At 51.2% G+C, this 27,212-nt stretch overlaps 1 protein-coding gene across 3 annotated transcripts in view; it reads right to left on the reverse strand.

Moving 5' to 3' along the window:
- LOC116957023 (1-phosphatidylinositol 4,5-bisphosphate phosphodiesterase gamma-1-like) overlaps positions 1 to 27,212 on the reverse strand; it is a 122,226-nt gene that overhangs the window by 34,184 nt on the left and 60,830 nt on the right. For all 3 annotated transcript variants that reach the window (XM_076055134.1, XM_076055132.1, XM_076055133.1), the window contains 7 exons: positions 25,854 to 25,974; positions 24,329 to 24,497; positions 21,173 to 21,280; positions 19,201 to 19,311; positions 17,210 to 17,439; positions 4,093 to 4,293; positions 3,075 to 3,194 (listed from right to left, as the gene is read on the reverse strand). In XM_076055134.1, the coding sequence (XP_075911249.1) occupies positions 3,075 to 3,194; positions 4,093 to 4,293; positions 17,210 to 17,439; positions 19,201 to 19,311; positions 21,173 to 21,280; positions 24,329 to 24,497; positions 25,854 to 25,974 (1,060 nt within the window). The remainder of the gene's footprint in view (positions 1 to 3,074; positions 3,195 to 4,092; positions 4,294 to 17,209; positions 17,440 to 19,200; positions 19,312 to 21,172; positions 21,281 to 24,328; positions 24,498 to 25,853; positions 25,975 to 27,212) is intronic.

Genomic DNA, 27,212 nt, shown 5'->3' on the forward strand with positions numbered 1-27,212 from the left:
ATGGAACATCTTCGCTGGTTAGAAACATTTAGGCTAGCGTGCCTACGATCCTTCCTGGGTTTAACCAGACTGGATTGTGTGAGGAGCTCACAAATCCTTGAAAGATCTGGGCAAGGTCCCATCGGTGAGCTCCTCCAGCAGGCAAGGCTGCGTTGGCTGGGTCATGTAGCCCGCATGCCCAGCCACCGCATGCCGAAACAGCTTTTGTTCGGCCGGATCGAGGGGGCTAAACGGGCGTGGCACGGGCTAGAGAAGAGATGGAGTGACGTGGTACAGGAGGACGTGGAGCTGAGTGGACTTGCCGATGACCGGTACCAGCGGTGTCAAGATCGGCCTCTGTGGAGGAGGCTCGTGAAGGATGCTACTGGGCAGTTGGAGGCAGTCGCCCTCCAACAACAACGGAGGGCGGAGGAGCGACGCTCACAACAACGAGCGGAGCGCCGGGTGGCAAAGGCACAGCAGGTTGGCACAGTAGGGGGCACAGGTGGTGCATCAGTCATCTCAGTCGACCCGTGGCACCTGGGTCTGCCCCGTGACCTCCTGCCAGCGGGCGTTCGACACTTCACGTGGCCTCAAGGTGCACATGGCCTGGCACAAGCGTCGTGGTGACGTCACCGCCACTTAGTGGCGAATGGCGGTTGTTGTTGTACAGGTGAGTGTACAGGTGAGTGTACAGGTGAGTGTGTGTGTACAGGTGAGTGTACAGGTGAGTGTACAGGTGAGTGTGTGTGCAGGTGAGTGTGTGTACATGTGAATGTGTGTACAGGTGAGTGTGTGTACAGGTGAGTGTGTGTACAGGTGAGTGTACAGGTGAGTGTGTGTACAGGTGAGTGTACAGGTGAGTGTGTGTGCAGGTGAGTGTGTGTACAGGTGTGTGTACAGGTGAGTGTGTGTACAGGTGAGTGTGTGTACAGGTGAGTGTACAGGTGAGTGTACAGGTGAGTGTGTGTACAGGTGAGTGAGTGTACATGTCAGTGTGTGTACAGGTGAGTGTGTGTACAGGTGAGTGTGTGTGCAGGTGAGTGTACAGGTGAGTGTGTGTACAGGTGAGTGTACAGGTAAGTGTGTGTACAGGTGAGTGTACAGGTGAGTGTGTGTACAGGTGAGTGTACAGTTGAGTGTACAGGTGAGTGTGTGTACAGGTGAGTGTGTGTACAGGTGAGTGTACAGGTGAGTGTGTGTACAGGTGAGTGTACAGGTGAGTGTGTGTACAGGTGAGTGTACAGGTGAGTGTGTGTACAGGTGAGTGTACAGTTGAGTGTACAGGTGAGTGTGTGTACAGGTGAGTGTACAGGTGGGTGTGTGTACAGGTGAGTGTGTGTACAGGTGAGTGTGTGTACAGGTGAGTGTGTCTCTCACCATCAGGTGAGAGAGACGCTGAGCACGTGCCGTCGAGAGGTGGGAAGGATAAGTGGTGGTGGTGGCGGCGGTAGTGGTGGTGGCGGTAGCGGTGGTGGCGGTAGCGGTGGTGGCGGTAGTGGTGGTGGTGGCGATAGTGGTGGTGGCGGTAGTGGTGGTGGTGGCGGTAGTGGTGGTGGTGGCGGTAGCCGTGGTGGCGGTAGTGGTGGTGGTGGCAGTGGTGGTGGCGGTAGCGGTGGCGGTGGTGGTAGTGGTGGTGGTGGCAGTGGTGGTGGTGGTAGTGGTGGCGGTAGTGGTGGCAGTAGTTGGGGCTCTGGTGGTGGTGTCCGTGATAACAGGAGGAGGGTGGAGTGGTGGTGGTGGTGGCAGGAGTAGTTGCTGTAGTGGCTGTGGTGGCTGTGGTGGTGGCAGTAGTGGTGACGGTGGCTGTGGCCGTGATGGCTGTGGCTGTGTCTGCGGTTGCTGTGTCTGTGTCTGCTGTGTCTGCTGTTGCTGTGGCTGTGTCTGCTGTGTCTGCGGTTGCTGTGGCTGTGTCTGCTGTATCTGCTGTGTCTGCTGTTGCTGTGGTTGTGTCTGCTGTGTCTGCTGTCTGTTGTGTCTGCTGTGTCTGCTGTTGCTGTGTCTGAGTCTGCAGTGGCGACGGCTGTGTCTGCTGTGTCTGCTGTCTGCTGTCGGCGGTGGCAACAGCTGTGTCTGCTGTGTCTGCGGTTGCTGTGGTTGTGTCTGCTGTCTGCTGTGTCTGCTCTGTCTGCTGTGGTTGTGTCTGCTGTGTCTGGGGTTGCTGTGGTGGTGTCTGCTGTGTCTGCTGTGTCTGCTGTGTCTGGGGTTGCTGTGGCTGTGTCTGCTGTATCTGCTGTGTCTGCTGTTGCTGCGGTTGCTGTGTCTGCTGTGTCTGCTGTGCCTGCAGTTTCTGTGGTTGTGCTTGCTGTGTCTGTGTCTGCTGTGCCTGCTGTGCCTGCTGTGTTTGTGTCTGCGGTTGCTGTGCGTGTTGTGCGTGTTGTGCGTGCTGTGGCGGTTGCTGTGTCTGTGCCTGCTGCTGTGTCTGTGCCTGCTGTACGTGCTGTGGTTGTGTCTGTGTCTGCTGTGTCTGCTGTGTCTGCTGTGCGTGCTGTGCCTGCCGTGTCTGTGTCTGCTGTGCCTGCTGCTGTGACTGTGTCTGCTCTGCGTGCTGTGCGTGCTGTGCCTGCTGCTGTGTCTGCGGTTGCTGTGTCTGCTGTGTCTGTGTCTGCTGTGTCTGCTGTACGTGCTGTGCGTGCTGTGCCTGCCGCTGTGTCTGCTGTGTCTGCTGTTGCTGTGCGTGCTGTGCCTGCTGCTGTGTCTGCTGTGTCTGCTGTGCGTGCTGTGCCTGCTGCTGTGTCTGCTGTGTCTGCTGTGTCTGGGGTTGCTGTGGTTGTGTCTGTGTCTGCTGTGGTTGTGTCTGTGTCTGCTGTGTCTGCTGTGCCTGCTGCTGTGTCTGCTGTGTCTGGGGTTGCTGTGGTTGTGTCTGTGTCTGCTGTGGTTGTGTCTGTGTCTGCTGTGCCTGCTGCTGTGTCTGCTGTGTCTGCTGTGTCTGCTGTGGTTGTGTCTGTGTCTGCTGTGCCTGCTGTGCCTGCTGCTGTGCCTGCTGTGCATGCTGTGTCTGCTGTGTCTGTTTCTGCTGTGCCTGCTGTGCCTGCTGCTGTGTCTGCTGTGTCTGCTGTGCCCGCTGTGCCTGCTCCTGTGTCTGCGGTGGCTACCGGAAGGTGATGGCGTAGGAGTTGGTCTCGCTGCGCTTGCGCACGAGGAAGGCGCCGTCGCGAGGCACCCGCATCAGCATGTGCTCCGCCTCTCCCCGCGACAGGCTGGCGTGGTACCACCTGCACACAGACAAAGGTCCCCCGTGTAGCCTCTAGCAGGGATAGGGGCAAGTGCTGTTAGTAGCAGCAGCAGTGTCTATATACACACAGACAAAGGTGCCCCGTGTAGCCTCTAACAGGCTGTAGGGGAAAGTGCTGTCAGCGAGTAGCAGCAGCAGCGCCTATAGATACACAAAGGTGCCCCGTGTAGCCTCTAACAGGATGTAGGGGAAAGTGCTGTTAGTAGCAGCAGCAGTGTCCTATAGACACACAGACAAAGGTGCCCCGTGTAGCCTCTAGCAGGGTGTAGGGGCAAGTGCTGCTAGTAGCGAGACAGCGAGCGAGTGAGGGCGTTGGTGAGAGCGTTGGTGAGTGAGCGAGCAAGGGAGTGAGTGAGAGAGAGAGTGAGGGAGTGAGAGAGAGCAAGTGAGTGAGTGAGTGAGCGAGCAAGCGAGTGAGTGAGTGAGAGAGTGAGTGAGCGAGCGAGTGAGTGGGTGGGTGAGTGAGTGGGTGAGTGGGTGGGTGAGTGAGCTGGTGAGTGAGTGGGTGAGTGAGTGAGTGGGTGAGTGAGTGGGTGAGTGAGTGGGTGAGTGAGTGAGTGGGTGAGTGAGTGAGTGGGTGAGTGAGTGAGTGGGTGAGTGAGTGAGTGGGTGAGTGAGTGAGTGGGTGAGTGAGTGGGTGAGTGGGTGAGTGAGTGGGTGAAAGAGAGCCAGTGAGTGAGTGAGTGAGCGAGTGAGTGAGAGCGAGTGAGCAAGTGAGCGAGCGAGTGAGTGAGCGAGCGAGTGAGCGAGCGAGTGAGTGAGTGAGAGAGCGAGCGAGGGAGTGAGAGAGAGCGAGCGATGGAGTGAGAGAGAGCGTGCAAGGGGGTGAGTGAGCGAGCGAACGGGCGACGCTGGCGTGAGCGAGCGGGACGACTCACTCCTTGTTCTCGTGCGCGTTGGGCTGGGGCACGGGCTCGGTGAGCCGCATCTCAAACTCGTTGCAGCGGAGCGGCACGTCGCGGTAGTGCATGATGAGCGAGTAGAGCGAGTCGAACATCAGGTTCTCCGTGAGGTAGTACCGCACCGGCACCGACTCCTGTCGCGAGTGGATGCGGCAGTGCTGCACCCGCCCAGAGCGCCTGACACAGAGAGAGTGGGGGGGTGGGTGAGTGAGGGGGGTGGGTGGGTGGGTGAGTGGGTGGGTGAGTGGGTGGGTGAGTGAGTGGGTGGGTGAGTGGGTGGGTGAGTGGGTGAGTGGGTGTGTGGGTGGGTGAGTGGGTGGGTGGGTGAGGGGGTGGGTGGGTGAGTGGGTCGGTGGGTGAGTGGTTGGGTGAGTGGGGGGTGAGTGGGTGGGTGGGCGAGTGGGTGAGTGGGTGGGTGAGTGGGTGAGTGGGTGGGTGAGTGAGATGGTGAGTGAGATGGTGGGTGAGTGGGTGAGTGAATGAGTGGATGGGTGAGTGAATGAGTGAGTGGGTAAATGAGATGGTGGGTGGGTGAACGTGACATTACTACACTACTACTACACCAATACTACTACACCACTACTACTACACTACTACACCACGACTACACTACTACACTACTACTACACCACGACTACACTACTACTACACTACTACTACACTACTACAACACTACTACTACTACACTACTCCTACACTACTACTACATTACTACTACAACACTACACTACCACTACAACACTACTACTACACTACTCCTACACTACAACACTACTACAACAACACTACTACTACACTACAACACTACTACTACACTACTATTACACTACTACTACACTACTACTACTATACTACACTACTACTACACTACACCACTACTACAGCACCACCACTACACCATGACTACACCCACCAGAAGGACAGCGTGTAGTCCCCTACTACACTACTACTACTACACTACTACAACAACACTACTACTACACCACTGCACTACCACTACAACACTACTACTACACTACTATTACACTACTACTACACTACTACTATACTACTACAACACTATTACACTACTACACTACTATTACAACAACACTACAACAACACTACTACTACACTACACCACTACTACAGCACCGCCACTACACCACGACTACACCCACCAGAAGGACAGCGTGTAGTCCCCTACTACACTACTACTACACTACTACTACTATACTACTACACTACACCACTACTACAGCACCACCACTACACCACGACTACACCCACCAGAAGGACAGCGTGTAGTCCCCTACTACACTACTACTACACTACTACTACTATTACACTACTACTACACTACTACTACACTACTACTACACTACTACTACTATGCTACACTACTACTACACTACACCACTACTACAGCACCACCACTACACCACGACTACATCCACCAGAAGGACAGCGTGTAGTCCCCTACTACACTACTACTACACTACTACTACTATGCTACACTACTACTACACCACTACTACAGCACCACCACTACACCACGATTACACCCACCAGAAGGACAGCGTGTAGTCCCCTACTACACTACTACAACATCACTACTACTACACTACACCACTACTACAGCACCACCACTACACCACGACTACACCCACCAGAAGGACAGCGTGTAGTCCCCTACTACACTACTACTACACTACTACAACAACACTACTACACTACTACTACACCACTACACTACCACTACAACACTACTACTACACTACTATTACACTACTACTACACTACTACTACACTACTACTACTACACCACTACTACAGCACCACCACTACACCACGACTACACCCACCAGAAGGACAGCGTGTAGTCTCCTACTACACTACTACTACTACTATACTACACTACTACACCACTACTACAGCACCACCACTACACCACGACTACACCCACCAGAAGGACAGCGTGTAGTCCCCTACTACACTACTACAACAACACTACTACTACACTACTACTACACTACACCACTACTACAGCACCACCACTACACCATGACTACACCCACCAGAAGGACAGCGTGTAGTCCCCTACTACACTACTACAACAACACTACTACACTACTACTACACCACTACAACACTACTACTACTACACTACTACTATACTACTACACTACACCACTACTACAGCACCACCACTACACCACGACTACACCCACCAGAAGGACAGCATGTAGTCCCCTACTACACTACTACTACTACACTACTACTACACCACTACTACCGCACCACCACTACACCACGACTACACCCACCAGAAGGACAGCGTGTAGTCCCCTACTACACTACTACAACAACACTACTACTACACTACTACTACACTACACCACTACTACAGCACCACCACTACACCACGACTACACCCACCAGAAGGACAGCGTGTAGTCCCCTACTACACTACTACTACACTACTACTACTATACTACACTACTACTACTATGCTACACTACTACTACACTACTACTACTACTACACTAACTACTACACCACTACTACAGCACCACCACTACACCACGACTACACCCACCAGAAGGACAGCGTGTAGTCCCCTACTACTACACTACTACAACAACACTACTACACTACTACTACACTACTACTACACTAACTACTACTACACTACACCACTACTACAGCACCACCACTACACCACGACTACACCCACCAGAAGGACAGCGTGTAGTCCCCTACTACACTACTACAACAACACTACTACACTACTACTATGCTACACTACTACTACACCACTACTACAGCACCACCACTACACCACGACTACACCCACCAGAAGGACAGCGTGTAGTCCCCTACTACACTACTACTACACTACTATTACACTACTACTACACTACTACTACTATGCTACACTACTACTACACCACTACTACAGCACCACCACTACACCACGACTACACCCACCAGAAGGACAGCGTGTAGTCCCCTACTACACTACTACTACACTACTACCACACTACTACACTACTACTACACTACTACACTACTACTACACTATAACACTACTACACCACTACTACAGCACCACCACTACACCACGACTACACCCACCAGAAGGACAGCGTGTAGTCCCCTACTACACTACTACTACACTACTACAACTATACTACACCACTACTACAGCACCACCACTACACCACGACTACACCCACCAGAAGGACAGCGTGTAGTCCCCTACTACACTACTACTACACTACTACTACACTACTACTACTACACTACAACACTACTACACCACTACTACAGCACCACCACTACACCACGACTACACCCACCAGAAGGACAGCGTGTAGTCCCCTACTACACTACTACTATTACACTACTACTACAGTACTACTACACTACTACTATACTATACTACTACTACACTACACCACTACTACAGCACCACCACTACACCACGACTACACCCACCAGAAGGACAGCGTGTAGTCCCCTACTACACTACTACTACACTACTACAACAACACTACTACACTACTACTACACTACTACTATGCTACACTACTACTACACCACTACTACAGCACCACCACTACACCACGACTACACCCACCAGAAGGACAGCGTGTAGTCCCCTACTACACTACTACTACACTACTATTACACTACTACTACACTACTACTACTATGCTACACTACTACTACACCACTACTACAGCACCACCACTAACACCACGACTACACCCACCAGAAGGACAGCGTGTAGTCCCCTACTACACTACTACTACACTACTACCACACTACTACACTACTACTACACTATAACACTACTACACCACTACTACAGCACCACCACTACACCACGACTACACCCACCAGAAGGACAGCGTGTAGTCCCCTACTACACTACTACTATTACACTACTACTACAGTACTACTACACTACTACTACTATACTATACTACTACTACACTACACCACTACTACAGCACCACCACTACACCACGACTACACCCACCAGAAGGACAGCGTGTAGTCCCCTACTACACTACTACTACACTACTACAACAACACTACTACACTACTACTATGCTACACTACTACTACACCACTACTACAGCACCACCACTACACCACGACTACACCCACCAGAAGGACAGCGTGTAGTCCCCTACTACACTACTACTACACTACTATTACACTACTACTACACTACTACTACTATGCTACACTACTACTACACCACTACTACAGCACCACCACTACACCACGACTACACCCACCAGAAGGACAGCGTGTAGTCCCCTACTACACTACTACTACACTACTACCACACTACTACACTACTACTACACTACTACTACACTATAACACTACTACACCACTACTACAGCACCACCACTACACCACGACTACACCCACCAGAAGGACAGCGTGTAGTCCCCTACTACACTACTATTACACTACTACTACACTACTACTACACTACTGCTACTATGCTACACTACTACTACACCACTACTACAGCACCACCACACCACTACACCACGACTACACCCACCAGAAGGACAGCGTGTAGTCCCCTACTACACTACTACTACACTACTACCACACTACTACACTACTACTACACTACTACTACACTACTACTATGCTACACTACTACTACACCACTACTACAGCACCACCACTACACCACGACTACACCCACCAGAAGGACAGCGTGTAGTCCCCTACTACACTACTACTACACTACTACTACACTATAACACTACTACACCACTACTACAGCACCACCACTACACCACGACTACACCCACCAGAAGGACAGCATGTAGTCCCCTACTACACTACTATTACACTACTACTACACTACTACTACACTACTACTACTATGCTACACTACTACTACACCACTACTACAGCACCACCACACCACTACACCACGACTACACCCACCAGAAGGACAGCGTGTAGTCCCCTACTACACTACTACTACACTACTACCACACTACTACACTACTACTACACTACTACTACACTACTACTATGCTACACTACTACTACACCACTACTACAGCACCACCACTACACCACGACTACACCCACCAGAAGGACAGCGTGTAGTCCCCTACTACACTACTACTACACTACTACACCACTACTACACTACTACTACACTACTACTACACTACTACTACTATGCTACACTACTACTACACCACTACTACAGCACCACCACTACACCACGACTACACCCACCAGAAGGACAGCGTGTAGTCCCCTACTACACTACTACTACACTACTACACCACTACTACACTACTACTACACTACTACTACACTACTACTACTACTATGCTACACTACTACTACACCACTACTACAGCACCACCACTACACCACGACTACACCCACCAGAAGGACAGCGTGTAGTCCCCTACTACACTACTACTACACTACTACTACTACAACACTACTACACCACTACTACAGCACCACCACTACACCACGACTACACCCACCAGAAGGACAGCGTGTAGTCCCCTACTACACTACTACTATTACACTACTACTACAGTACTACTACACTACTATACTATACTACTACTACACTACACCACTACTACAGCACCACCACTACACCACGACTACACCCACCAGAAGGACAGCGTGTAGTCCCCTACTACACTACTACTACACTACTACAACAACACTACTACACTACTACTACACTACTACTATGCTACACTACTACTACACCACTACTACAGCACCACCACTACACCACGACTACACCCACCAGAAGGACAGCGTGTAGTCCCCTACTACACTACTACTACACTACTATTACACTACTACTACACTACTACTACTATGCTACACTACTACTACACCACTACTACAGCACCACCACTACACCACGACTACACCCACCAGAAGGACAGCGTGTAGTCCCCTACTACACTACTACTACACTACTACCACACTACTACACTACTACTACACTATAACACTACTACACCACTACTACAGCACCACCACTACACCACGACTACACCCACCAGAAGGACAGCGTGTAGTCCCCTACTACACTACTACTATTACACTACTACTACAGTACTACTACACTACTACTACTATACTATACTACTACTACACTACACCACTACTACAGCACCACCACTACACCACGACTACACCCACCAGAAGGACAGCGTGTAGTCCCCTACTACACTACTACTACACTACTACAACAACACTACTACACTACTACTACACTACTACTATGCTACACTACTACTACACCACTACTACAGCACCACCACTACACCACGACTACACCCACCAGAAGGACAGCGTGTAGTCCCCTACTACACTACTACTACACTACTATTACACTACTACTACACTACTACTACTATGCTACACTACTACTACACCACTACTACAGCACCACCACTACACCACGACTACACCCACCAGAAGGACAGCGTGTAGTCCCCTACTACACTACTACCACACTACTACACTACTACTACACTATAACACTACTACACCACTACTACAGCACCACCACTACACCACGACTACACCCACCAGAAGGACAGCGTGTAGTCCCCTACTACACTACTACTATTACACTACTACTACAGTACTACTACACTACTACTACTATACTACTACTACACTACACCACTACTACAGCACCACCACTACACCACGACTACACCCACCAGAAGGACAGCGTGTAGTCCCCTACTACACTACTACTACACTACTACAACACTACTACACTACTACTATGCTACACTACTACTACACCACTACTACAGCACCACCACTACACCACGACTACACCCACCAGAAGGACAGCGTGTAGTCCCCTACTACACTACTACTACACTACTATTACACTACTACTACACTACTACTACTATGCTACACTACTACTACACCACTACTACAGCACCACCACTACACCACGACTACACCCACCAGAAGGACAGCGTGTAGTCCCCTACTACACTACTACTACACTACTACCACACTACTACACTACTACTACACTATTACTACACTATAACACTACTACACCACTACTACAGCACCACCACTACACCACGACTACACCCACCAGAAGGACAGCGTGTAGTCCCCTACTACACTACTATTACACTACTACTACACTACTACTACACTACTACTACTATGCTACACTACTACTACACCACTACTACAGCACCACCACACCACTACACCACGACTACACCCACCAGAAGGACAGCGTGTAGTCCCCTACTACACTACTACTACACTACTACCACACTACTACACTACTACTACACTACTACTATGCTACACTACTACTACACCACTACTACAGCACCACCACCACTACACCACCACTACACCCACCAGAAGGACAGCGTGTAGTCCCCTACTACACTACTACTACACTACTACAACTATACTACACCACTACTACAGCACCACCACTACACCACGACTACACCCACCAGAAGGACAGCGTGTAGTCCCCTACTACACTACTACTACACTACTACTACACTACTACTACTACACTACAACACTACTACACCACTACTACAGCACCACCACTACACCACGACTACACCCACCAGAAGGACAGCGTGTAGTCCCCTACTACACTACTACTATTACACTACTACTACAGTACTACTACACTACTACTATACTATACTACTACTACACTACACCACTACTACAGCACCACCACTACACCACGACTACACCCACCAGAAGGACAGCGTGTAGTCCCCTACTACACTACTACTACACTACTACAACAACACTACTACACTACTACTACACTACTACTATGCTACACTACTACTACACCACTACTACAGCACCACCACTACACCACGACTACACCCACCAGAAGGACAGCGTGTAGTCCCCTACTACACTACTACTACACTACTATTACACTACTACTACACTACTACTACTATGCTACACTACTACTACACCACTACTACAGCACCACCACTAACACCACGACTACACCCACCAGAAGGACAGCGTGTAGTCCCCTACTACACTACTACTACACTACTACCACACTACTACACTACTACTACACTATAACACTACTACACCACTACTACAGCACCACCACTACACCACGACTACACCCACCAGAAGGACAGCGTGTAGTCCCCTACTACACTACTACTATTACACTACTACTACAGTACTACTACACTACTACTACTATACTATACTACTACTACACTACACCACTACTACAGCACCACCACTACACCACGACTACACCCACCAGAAGGACAGCGTGTAGTCCCCTACTACACTACTACTACACTACTACAACAACACTACTACACTACTACTATGCTACACTACTACTACACCACTACTACAGCACCACCACTACACCACGACTACACCCACCAGAAGGACAGCGTGTAGTCCCCTACTACACTACTACTACACTACTATTACACTACTACTACACTACTACTACTATGCTACACTACTACTACACCACTACTACAGCACCACCACTACACCACGACTACACCCACCAAAAGGACAGCGTGTAGTCCCCTACTACACTACTACTACACTACTACCACACTACTACACTACTACTACACTACTACTACACTATAACACTACTACACCACTACTACAGCACCACCACTACACCACGACTACACCCACCAGAAGGACAGCGTGTAGTCCCCTACTACACTACTATTACACTACTACTACACTACTACTACACTACTGCTACTATGCTACACTACTACTACACCACTACTACAGCACCACCACACCACTACACCACGACTACACCCACCAGAAGGACAGCGTGTAGTCCCCTACTACACTACTACTACACTACTACCACACTACTACACTACTACTACACTACTACTACACTACTACTACACTACTACTACACCACTACTACAGCACCACCACTACACCATGACTACACCCACCAGAAGGACAGCGTGTAGTCCCCTACTACACTACTACTACACTACTACTACACTATAACACTACTACACCACTACTACAGCACCACCACTACACCACGACTACACCCACCAGAAGGACAGCATGTAGTCCCCTACTACACTACTATTACACTACTACTACACTACTACTACACTACTACTACTATGCTACACTACTACTACACCACTACTACAGCACCACCACACCACTACACCACGACTACACCCACCAGAAGGACAGCGTGTAGTCCCCTACTACACTACTACTACACTACTACCACACTACTACACTACTACTACACTACTACTACACTACTACTATGCTACACTACTACTACACCACTACTACAGCACCACCACTACACCACGACTACACCCACCAGAAGGACAGCGTGTAGTCCCCTACTACACTACTACTACACTACTACACCACTACTACACTACTACTACACTACTACTACACTACTACTACTATGCTACACTACTACTACACCACTACTACAGCACCACCACTACACCACGACTACACCCACCAGAAGGACAGCGTGTAGTCCCCTACTACACTACTACTACACTACTACACCACTACTACACTACTACTACACTACTACTACACTACTACTACTACTATGCTACACTACTACTACACCACTACTACAGCACCACCACTACACCACGACTACACCCACCAGAAGGACAGCGTGTAGTCCCCTACTACACTACTACTACACTACTACTACTACACTACAACACTACTACACCACTACTACAGCACCACCACTACACCACGACTACACCCACCAGAAGGACAGCGTGTAGTCCCCTACTACACTACTACTATTACACTACTACTACAGTACTACTACACTACTATACTATACTACTACTACACTACACCACTACTACAGCACCACCACTACACCACGACTACACCCACCAGAAGGACAGCGTGTAGTCCCCTACTACACTACTACTACACTACTACAACAACACTACTACACTACTACTACACTACTACTATGCTACACTACTACTACACCACTACTACAGCACCACCACTACACCACGACTACACCCACCAGAAGGACAGCGTGTAGTCCCCTACTACACTACTACTACACTACTATTACACTACTACACTACTACTACTATGCTACACTACTACTACACCACTACTACAGCACCACCACTACACCACGACTACACCCACCAGAAGGACAGCGTGTAGTCCCCTACTACACTACTACTACACTACTACCACACTACTACACTACTACTACACTATAACACTACTACACCACTACTACAGCACCACCACTACACCACGACTACACCCACCAGAAGGACAGCGTGTAGTCCCCTACTACACTACTACTATTACACTACTACTACAGTACTACTACACTACTACTACTATACTACTACTACACTACACCACTACTACAGCACCACCACTACACCACGACTACACCCACCAGAAGGACAGCGTGTAGTCCCCTACTACACTACTACTACACTACTACAACAACACTACTACACTACTACTACACTACTACTATGCTACACTACTACTACACCACTACTACAGCACCACCACTACACCACGACTACACCCACCAGAAGGACAGCGTGTAGTCCCCTACTACACTACTACTACACTACTATTACACTACTACTACACTACTACTACTATGCTACACTACTACTACACCACTACTACAGCACCACCACTACACCACGACTACACCCACCAGAAGGACAGCGTGTAGTCCCCTACTACACTACTACTACACTACTACCACACTACTACACTACTACTACACTATAACACTACTACACCACTACTACAGCACCACCACTACACCACGACTACACCCACCAGAAGGACAGCGTGTAGTCCCCTACTACACTACTACTATTACACTACTACTACAGTACTACTACACTACTACTACTATACTATACTACTACTACACTACACCACTACTACAGCACCACCACTACACCACGACTACACCCACCAGAAGGACAGCGTGTAGTCCCCTACTACACTACTACTACACTACTACAACACTACTACACTACTACTATGCTACACTACTACTACACCACTACTACAGCACCACCACTACACCACGACTACACCCACCAGAAGGACAGCGTGTAGTCCCCTACTACACTACTACTACACTACTATTACACTACTACTACACTACTACTACTATGCTACACTACTACTACACCACTACTACAGCACCACCACTACACCACGACTACACCCACCAGAAGGACAGCGTGTAGTCCCCTACTACACTACTACTACACTACTACCACACTACTACACTACTACTACACTACTACTACACTATAACACTACTACACCACTACTACAGCACCACCACTACACCACGACTACACCCACCAGAAGGACAGCGTGTAGTCCCCTACTACACTACTATTACACTACTACTACACTACTACACTACTACTACTATGCTACACTACTACTACACCACTACTACAGCACCACCACACCACTACACCACGACTACACCCACCAGAAGGACAGCGTGTAGTCCCCTACTACACTACTACTACACTACTACCACACTACTACACTACTACTACACTACTACTATGCTACACTACTACTACACCACTACTACAGCACCACCACCACTACACCACCACTACACCCACCAGAAGGACAGCGTGTAGTCCCCTACTACACTACTACTACACCACTACAACACTACTACTACACTACAACACTACTACACCACTACTACAGCACCACCACTACACCACGACTACACCCACCAGAAGGACAGCGTGTAGTCCCCTACTACACTACTACAACACTACTACAACACTACTACTACACTACAACACTACTACACTACTACAGCACCACCACTACACCACGACTACACCCACCAGAAGGACAGCGTGTAGTCCCCTACTACACTACTACTACACTACTACTACACTACTACTATACTACTACAACAACACTATTACACTACTACACTACTACTACACTACTACTACACCACTACTACAGCACCACCACTACACCACGACTACACCCACCAGAAGGACAGCGTGTAGTCCCCTACTACACTACTACTACACTACTACTACACTACTACTATACTACTACAACAACACTATTACACTACTACACTACCACTACACTACTACTACAGCACCACCACTACAGCACCACCACTACACCACGACTACACCCACCAGAAGGACAGCGTGTAGTCCCCTACTACACTACTACTACACTACTACTACACTATAACACTACTACACCACTACTACTGCACCACCACTACACCACGACTACACCCACCAGAAGGACAGCGTGTAGTCCCCTACTACACTACTACTACACTACTATTACACTACTACACTACTACTACACTACTACACCACTACTACAGCACCACCACTACACCACGACTACACCCACCAGAAGGACAGCGTGTAGTCCCCTACTACACTACTACTACACTACTACACCACTACTACACTACTACTACACTACTACTACACTACTACTACTATGCTACACTACTACTACACCACTACTACAGCACCACCACACCACTACACCACGACTACACCCACCAGAAGGACAGCGTGTAGTCCCCTACTACACTACTACTACACTACTACTACTATGCTACACTACTACTACAGCACCACCACTACAGCACCACCACTACACCACGACTACACCCACCAGAAGGACAGCGTGTAGTCCCCTACTACACTACTACTACACTACTACTACACTACTACACCACTACTACACCACCACCACTACACCACGACTACACCCACCAGAAGGACAGCGTGTAGTCCCCTACTACACTACTACTACACTACTACACCACTACTACAGCACCACCACTACACCACGACTACACCCACCAGAAGGACAGCGTGTAGTCCCCTACTACACTACTACTACTACACTACTACTACACCACTACTACACTACTACACCACCACCACTACACCACGACTACACCCACCAGAAGGACAGCGTGTAGTCCCCCACGAAAGTTTCGCTCTCGCGCACGAGGAACGTGCCGTCGCGCCCCCCGTCGCAGCCGCCCCCCCCCGCCACCGCCGAGCCCCCCGCCACCGCCGAGCCCCCGCCGCCGCACACGTCCTGCAGAAGGCTCTCCGCCATGCCGCGCCCGCCCGCCAGCTTGCCGTGGAACCATTTCTCGCTGTAGTGCAGCTCGCCTCGCCCAAGCTCCTTGACCGTTCGCGCGCGCACGCGCCGGAGGGACAGAGGTCACAACCCGTGCCCGTCGCCCTCCGGCGGACAGAGCGACGTCAGGAGCGGCAGCGGCAGCCACGGGTCACAACCCGTGCCTGTCACCTTTAATAGCCAAGCGGTGTTAGTAGCAGCAGCAGCAGCAGTGCCCTATAGACACACAGAGGTCACAACCCGTGCCCGTCGTCCTCCGGCGGACAGAGCGACGTCAGGAGCGGCAGCGGCAGCCACGGGTCACAACCCGTGCCTGTCACCTTTAATAGCCAAGCGGTGTTAGTAGTAGCAGCAGCAGTGCCCTATAGACACACAGAGGTCACAACCCGTGCCTGCCACCTTTAATAGCCAAGCGGTGTTAGTAGTAGCAGCAGTGCCCTATAGACACACAGACAGAGGTCACAACCCGTGCCTGCCACCTTTAATAGCCAAGCGATGTTAGTAGTAGCAGCAGCAGTGCCCTATAGACACACAGACAGAAGTCACAACCCGTGCCTGTCACCTTTAATAGCCAAGCGCTGTTAGTAGTAGCAGCAGCAGTGCCCTATAGACACACAGACAGAGGTCACAACCCGTGCCCATCACCTTTAATAGCCAAGCGATGTTAGTAGTAGCAGCAGCAGTGCCCTATAGACACACAGACAGAGGTCACAACCCGTGCCCGTCACCTTTAATAGCCAAGCGGTGTTAGTAGTAGCAGCAGCAGTGCCCTATAGACACACAGACAGAGGTCACAACCCGTGCCTGCCACCTTTAATAGCCAAGCGGTGTTAGTAGTAGCAGCAGTGCCCTATAGACACACAGAGGTCACAACCCGTGCCTGCCACCTTTAATAGCCAAGCGATGTTAGTAGCAGCAGGTGGCACCTGTGAAGGCTACTGGCACTGTGGCACACGAGGGGGTGGGTGGCCAGCACCACGCCCGGCCGCCTTTGTCTCCCCAGTGGCGATGTTTACTACACACCGCTACACCAGGTACTCATTTGAGGCTGAGTCGACCTAGGGGAGGCCCGGGACCGGTTCAGATGATCGTCACCACCGGTGTTGGCTGTGAGCGGGAATCGAACTTGGGTCGTAGACCGCTACGCTGCCGCTCCCGGCATTGTTGTTGTTGTGGTGTTGTTATTGTTGTTGTTGTGGTGTTGTTATTGTTGTGGCATTGTTGTTATTGTTGTTGTTGTGGTGTTGTTATTTTTGTTGTGGTGTTGTTATTGTTGTGGCGTTGTTGTTGTGGCGTTGTTGTTGTTGTGGTGTTGTTATTGTTGTTGTTGTGGTGTTGTTATTGTTGTGGCGTTGTTGTTGTTGTGGCATTGTTGTTGTGGCGTTGTTGTTGTTGTTGTGGCATTGTTGTTGTGGCGTTGTTGTTGTTGTGGCGTTGTGTTGTGGCGTTGTTGTTGTTGTGGCATTGTTGTTGTAGCGTTGTTGTTGTTGTGGCATTGTTGTTGTTGTGGCGTTGTTGTTGTGGCATTGTTGTTGTTGTGGCGTTGTTGTTGTTGTTGTGGCATTGTTGTTGTTGTGGCGTTGTTGTTGTTGTGGCATTGTTGTTGTGGCGTTGTTGTTGTTGTGGCGTTGTTGTTGTTGTGGCATTGTTGTTGTGGCGTTGTTGTTGTTGTGGCGTTGTTGTTGTTGTGGCGTTGTTATTGCGGCGTTGTTGTTGTTGTGGTGTTGTTGTTGTGGCGTTGTTGTTGTTGTGGGGTTGTTGTTGTTGTTGTTGTGGGGTTGTTGTTGTTGTTGTTGCGGTGAGCACCTCTCCGGGCGCCTCCTCCCCCTCGTCGTCGTCAGCAGGCCGCGTCACCGCCGTCTCCTCCGAGTAGAAAATCCTCGCGTTGGTGAGCACAAAGTAGTGCGGGTTCCACTCCTACGCCGGGAGGGGGCGGCGAAACACACGGCGGAGGGATACGCGGTGAGACACGCACACACACACACACACGGTGAGACACACACACACACACACACGGTGAGACACACACACGGTGAGACACACACACACACACACGGTGAGACACACACACACACACACGGTGAGACACACACACACACACACGGTGAGACACACACACGGTGAGACACACACACGGTGAGACACACACATGGTGAGACACACACACGGTGAGACACACACACACATGGTGAGACAAACACACACACACGGTGAGACACACACATGGTGAGACACACACACACACGGTGAGACACACACACACACACAGTGAGACACACACACACACGGTGAGACACACACACACACATGGTGAGACACACACATGGTGAGACACACACACACACATGGTGAGACACACACACGGTGAGACACACACACACACACAGTGAGACACACACACACACATGGTGAGACACACACACGGTGAGACACACACACACACACAGTGAGACACACACACACGGTGAGACACACACACACACATGGTGAGACACACACACGGTGAGACACACACACACACACAGTGAGACACACACACACGGTGAGACACACACACACACATGGTGAGACACACACACGGTGAGACACACACACACACGGTGAGACACACACACACTCGGTGAGACACGCACACACACACACACGGTGAGACACGCACACACACGGTGAGACACACACACGGTGAGACACACACACACGGTGAGACACACACACACACAGACGGTGAGACACACACACACACGGTGAGACACACACACGGTGAGACACACACACGGTGAGACACACACACACACGGTGAGACAAACACACACACGGTGAGACACACACACACATGGTGAGACAAACACACACACACGGTGAGACACACACATGGTGAGACACACACACGGTGAGACACACACACACATGGTGAGACAAACACACACACACGGTGAGACACACACATGGTGAGACACACACACACACGGTGAGACACACACACACACAGTGAGACACACACACACACGGTGAGACACACACACACACATGGTGAGACACACACATGGTGAGACACACACACACACATGGTGAGACACACACACGGTGAGACACACACACACACACAGTGAGACACACACACACACATGGTGAGACACACACACGGTGAGACACACACACACACACAGTGAGACACACACACACGGTGAGACACACACACACACATGGTGAGACACACACACGGTGAGACACACACACACACACAGTGAGACACACACACACGGTGAGACACACACACACACATGGTGAGACACACACACGGTGAGACACACACACACACGGTGAGACACACACACACTCGGTGAGACACGCACACACACACACACGGTGAGACACGCACACACACGGTGAGACACACACACGGTGAGACACACACACACGGTGAGAAACACACACACACAGACGGTGAGACACACACACACACGGTGAGACACACACACGGTGAGACACACACACGGTGAGACACACACACACACGGTGAGACAAACACACACACGGTGAGACACACACACACAGGGAAACACCACGTGGCCTTGTGGTTGAGTGGCCCTGTGGTTGAGTGGCCCTGTGGTTGAGTGGCCCTGTGGTTGAGTGGCCCTGTGGTTGAGTGGCCGTGTCTCCGCGTGACTGCATCTCCGCGTGTCCACGTGTGAGTGTGTCCGCGTGTCCGCGTGTCTGCGTGTCCGCGTGACTACTCGTGAGCGTGTCCGCGTGTGAGCGTGTGAACGTGCGAGTGTACGTGGTCGACGGGGTCCTGCAGGAAGAGGATGCCGTTCTTGAGCGAGTTGCTGAGATCCGTCTCGCTGCCCACGCTCTCCTCCAGCACCTGCGACTCGATCGTCTTGTGCTGGAGACGCGCGGGGGGGCGGGGAGCGTTTGGTGACGTGAGCGAGCGTAGCGCGCATGTGTGTGGATGTGTGTGTGTGTGTGGATGTGTGTGTGTGTGGATGTGTGTGTGTGTGGATGTGTGTGTGTGTGGATGTGTGTGTGTGTGGATGTGTGTGTGTGTGGATGTGTGTGAGCGTGTGGATGTGTGTGTGTGTGAGCGTGTGGATGTGTGTGTGAGCGTGTGGATGTGTGTGTGTGTGTGGATGTGTGTGTGTGTGTGGATGTGTGTGTGTGTGGATGTGTGTGTGTGTGAGCGTGTGGATGTGTGTGTGAGCGTGTGGATGTGTGTGTGAGCGTGTGGATGTGTGTGTGTGGATGTGTGTGTGGATGTGTGTGTGGATGTGTGTGTGGATGTGTGTGTGTGTGTGAGCGTGTGGATGTGTGTGTGGATGTGTGTGTGTGGATGTGTGTGTGTGTGGATGTGTGTGTGTGTGTGTGAGCGTGTGGATGTGTGTGTGAGCATGTGGATGTGTGTGTGAGCGTGTGGATGTGTGTGTGGATGTGTGTGTGTGTGGATGTGTGTGTGTGTGGATGTGTGTGTGGTTGTGTGTGTGGATGTGTGTGTGTGTGAGCGTGTGGATGTGTGTGTGGTTGTGTGTGTGGATGTGTGTGTGTGTGTGAGCGTGTGGATGTGTGTGTGGATGTGTGTGTGTGTGTGAGCATGTGGATGTGTGTGTGTGGATGTGTGTGTGTGTGAGCGTGTGGATGTGTGTGTGGATGTGTGTGTGTGTGAGCGTGTGGATGTGTGTGTGTGAGCGTGTGGATGTGTGTGTGTGCGTGTGTGTGTGGATGTGTGTGTGTGTGTGAGCGTGTGGATGTGTGTGTGTGAGTGTGTGGATGTGTGTGTGTGAGCGTGGATGTGTGTGTGATCGTGGATGTGTGTGTGTGGATGTGTGTGTGATCGTGGATGTGTGTGTGTGGATGTGTGTGTGCGTGTGTGTGTGTGTGTGGATGTGTGTGTGTGAGCGTGTGGATGTGTGAGCGTGGATGTGTGTGTGATCGTGTGGATGTGTGTGTGATCGTGGATGTGTGTGTGTGGATGTGTGTGTGCGTGTGTGTGTGTGTGTGTGGATGTGTGTGTGTGTGAGCGTGTGGATGTGTGTGTGTGAGCGTGGATGTGTGTGTGATCGTGTGGATGTGTGTGTGATCGTGGATGTGTGTGTGGATGTGTGTGTGCGTGTGTGTGTGTGTGTGGATGTGTGTGTGTGTGAGCGTGTGGATGTGTGTGTGTGAGCGTGGATGTGTGTGTGATCGTGTGGATGTGTGTGTGATCGTGGATGTGTGTGTGGATGTGTGTGTGCGTGTGTGTGTGTGTGGATGTGTGTGTGTGTGAGCGTGTGGATGTGTGTGTGTGAGCGTGGATGTGTGTGTGATCGTGTGGATGTGTGTGTGTGCGTGGATGTGTGTGTGGATGTGTGTGTGCGTGTGTGTGTATGTGGATGTGTGTTTGTGTGAGCGTGTGGATGTGTGTGTGATCGTGGATGTGTGTGTGTGGATGTGTGTGTGCGTGTGTGTGTATGTGGATGTGTGTGTGTGTGTGAGCGTGTGGATGTGTGTGTGTGAGCGTGGATGTGTGTGTGAGCGTGTGGATGTGTGTGTGTGCGTGGATGTGTGTGTGCGTGGATGTGTGTGGATGTGTGTGTGTGGATGTGTTTGTGTGTGGGTGTGTGTGTGTGCGTGGGTGTGTGTGTGTGGATGTGTGTGTGTGGATGTGTTTGTGCGTGTGCGTGGGTGTGTGTGTGTGTGCGGATGTGTGTGTGTGTGCGGATGTGTGTGTGCGCGTGGATGTGTGTGTGTGTGGATGTATGTGTGTGTGCGTGGTTGTGTGTGTGTGCGTGGATGTGTGTGTCTGTGTGCGTGGGTGTGTGTGTGTGGATGTGTGTGTGCGTGCGTGGGTGTGTGTGTGTGGATGTGTGTGAATGCGTGGATGTGTGTGTGCGTGGATGTGTGTGTGCGTGGGTGTGTGTGTGTGCGGATGTGTGTGTGTGGATGTGTGTGTGCGTGGGTGTGTGTGTATGCATGCGTGGGTGTGTGTGTGCGTGGATGTGTGTGTGTGTGGATGTGTGTGTGTATGTGTTTGTGCGTGGGTGTGTGTGTGCATGTGTGTGTGGACGTGTGTGTGTGGGTCGATGTGTTTGTGCGTGTGCGTGGGTGTGTGTGCGTGGATGTGTGTGTGTGTGGATGTGTGTGTGTGTGTGTGCGTGGATGTGTGTGTGTGTGGATGTGTGTGTGTGTGCGTGTGTGTGCGGATGTGTGTGTGTGCATGTGTGTGTGCGTGGGGGTGTGTGTGGATGTGTGTGTGTTTGTGCAGGTTCATACTCTTTGTTTTTTTTCGGCGAAGTTACGTAGGTAAAATAAAATAAATGAAAACAACTAAAATTAAATAGCAGCTATTTTGCTGTGACTATTCCACCTGAAGACGGAAGCTTGTGCTGCCTCCGAAACGTCGTCATTTCATTCAGCTATTTTCATTCATTTCATTTTACCTACGTGAAATTTCGATTTAAAGCTCTCGTGACTGCAAGGATTCATCTTCTTTGGTTCTTTCGGTAAAGTCACCACCACGTAGAATGAGAATAAAATAATAATAAATTGATCAAATAAAATAACACAATAATTGTTCTCACGACGTTTCGGACCACAACACAAGCGGCCTTCATCAGGTGAAGGGACGAGACTGTCTGGAGCTCCAGCGCTGTCCTACCAGACAGTCTCGTCCCTTCACCTGATGAAGGCCGCTTGTGTTGTGGCCGAAACGTCGCGAGAATATTATCGTGTTATTTTATTTTATTAATGTATTATTTCATTCTCATTCTACGTGGTGGTGACTTTGCCTACGTGACTTTACCGAAAAAAGCAAACGGTACGAATCCTTGCAGTCACGAAAGCTTCAAATCCAGAATGTGTGCAGGTTATCGAGTGTTCCCATTTGTGACACCAATTACCGCCCCCCTCCCCCCGCACCCCCAACTACCCCCCCCCCCCCCCACCACTCCCCGACGGTCACCTTGATCACGATCTTGTTCCTGAGCTGGCTGGGCGAGGGCAGCTCGTCCGCGGGGCCCTCGACCGCCTTGGTGAGCAGCGCTTCGCCAAACACCTGGCGGAAGAGCTGGGCCATCTTGCGCTGCTGCGGAATGGTGCAGTGGTCTTCGATGGACAGGATCACGGGGTACCTGCGCGTGTGTGTGCGTGTGTGTGTGTGCGAGCGTGTGTGCGTGTGTGTGTGCGTGTGTGTGCGGGTAAGGGTGCATGTGTGCGTGTGTGCGTACGCGTGTGTGTGCGGGAGCGGTGGTGCAGCGGTTAGCGCTACGCTGTGCTACGAACCTGGCCACGACCCAAGTTTGATTCCCGCTCAGGGGCCACCAACAACACCGGGTGGCTCACTCACTCACCCACCCGACCACTCACCTACTCACTCACTTCCCCACTCACTCACCTACTCACTCACTCACCCACTCACTTACTCACTCACTCACTCACCCACCCACCTACTCACTCACTCACTCACCCACCTACTCACTCACTCACTCACCCACTCACTCACCAACTCACTCACCCACCCACTCATCGACTCACTCACTCACCCAACCGACCACTCACCTACTACCTCACCCACCCACTCACCTACTCACTCACCCACTCACTCACTCACCCACCCACTCATTGACTCACTCACTTACTCGCTCATCGACTCACTCCCCCACTCATCAACTCACTCACCCAGCCACCCACTCACTCATTGATTCACTCACCGACTCACTCACTCACCCACCCAACCACCAACTCACTCACTGACTCACCCACCCACCCACTCATCGACTCACTTACTCACCCACCTAACCACCCACTCACCCACCCACCTAACCACCCACTCACCCACCCACCTAACCACCCACTCACTCATTGACTCACCCACCCACTCACCCAACCACCCACTCACTCATTGACTCACTCACTGACTCACTCACCCACCCAACCACCCACTCACTCACTCACTCACCCACCCACCCATTGACTCACTCACCCACCCAACCACCCACTCACTCATTGACTCACCCACCCACCCACCCATTGACTCACTCACTTACCCACCCATTGACTCACGCACTGACTCACCCACCCACTCACTCATTGATTCACTCACCGACTCACTCACTCACCCCACCCAACCACCCACTCACTCACTCACCCACCCACCCATTGACTCACTCACTCACCCACCCATTGACTCACGCACTGACTCACCCACCCACTCACTCGCTCACTCATCGACCCACTCACCCACCCACCTAACCACCCACTCACTCATTGAATCACCCACCCACTCACCCACCCACCCACCCAACCACCCACTCACTCATTGACTCACTCACCGACTCACTCACCCACCCAACCACCCACTCACTCACTCACTCACCCACCCACCCATTGACTCACTCACTTACCCACCCACTGACTCACGCACTGACTCACCCACTCACTCACTCACTCATCGACCCACTCACCCACCCACCCACCCACGGACTCACTGGGAGGTGAGGAATGCGTGGTCGCGGATGGTGTAGATGACGTCCAGGAAGCGGATCTTGGAGGTGAGCGTGTGGCCGTGGTAGATGATGGGCGTGTCCTCGGGACCGTCCCAGCAGTCCACTACGTCACACCAAGACAAAGGTCCCCCGTGGAGCCTTAACAGACTGTAGGGGCAAGTGCTGTTAGCGAGCACCTTTGAAGGCCGGAACGGTACACGAGGGGGTGGGTGGCCAGCACTCCACGCCCGACCGCCTTTGTCTCTCCCAGTGGCGATGTTCACTACACACCGCTACACCAGCTACTCATTTGAGGCCGAGTCGACCTAGGGGAGGCCCGGGACCGATTCAGATAATCGTCACTGGTGTTGGCCGTGAGCGGGAATCGAACCCGGGTCGCCGGGTTCATAGCGCAGCGTAGCGCTAACCGCGACACTACCGCTCACACACAGACACACGCACACACGTACACACACACACACACACAAACACACGTACACACACACACACACACGTACACACACACACGTACACACACACACGTACACACACACACACGTACACACACACGTACACACACACACACACGCACACGTACACACACACACACACGTACACACACACACGTACACACACACGTACACACACACGTACACACACACACACACGTACACGTGCACACACACACGTGCACACACAGACGTACACACACACACATGTACACACACACACGTACGCACACACACACGTGCACACACACGTACACACACGTACACACACACACGTAAACACACACACATACACACGTACACACACACACGTACACACACACATGTACACACACACACGAACACGCGCACACACACGAACGTACACACACACATACGTACACACACACACACGTACACACACACACGAACACGTGCACAAAGATCTCCCGTGTAGCCTCTAACAGGCAGTCGGGGCAAGTGCTGCTCATAGCAAGTAGCAGCAGCACCCAATAGACACGCAGACATCGTCCCGTGGAGATTTCTAGCAGAACACATGACCTCCCGCGTAACAGGCAAGGTAGCTAACATTTCTTAGCCACCGTGATAATGATGAGAGAGACGCAGACTCCACATATACAGCAGCAGCAGGCATCGTCAGGGTCAGGATCGAACCCACAACCTCCTGTACACCAGGCGAGGTAGTCAACATCTCCTAGCCACTGTGATGATGATGATGAGAGAGAGAGAGACTCCACATATCCAGCAGCAGGGATCGAATCCACGACATCCTGTATACCAGGCGAGGTAGTCAACATCTCCTAGCCACCGTGATGATGACATAGAGAGAGGGAGAGAGACGCAGACTCCACAT

Source organism: Petromyzon marinus, chromosome 69 (genome assembly GCF_048934315.1).
Source record: "Petromyzon marinus isolate PM22_M1 ecotype Great Lakes invasive population chromosome 69, UKy_Petmar_22M1.pri1.0, whole genome shotgun sequence".
Lineage (NCBI taxonomy): Eukaryota > Metazoa > Chordata > Hyperoartia > Petromyzontiformes > Petromyzontidae > Petromyzon > Petromyzon marinus.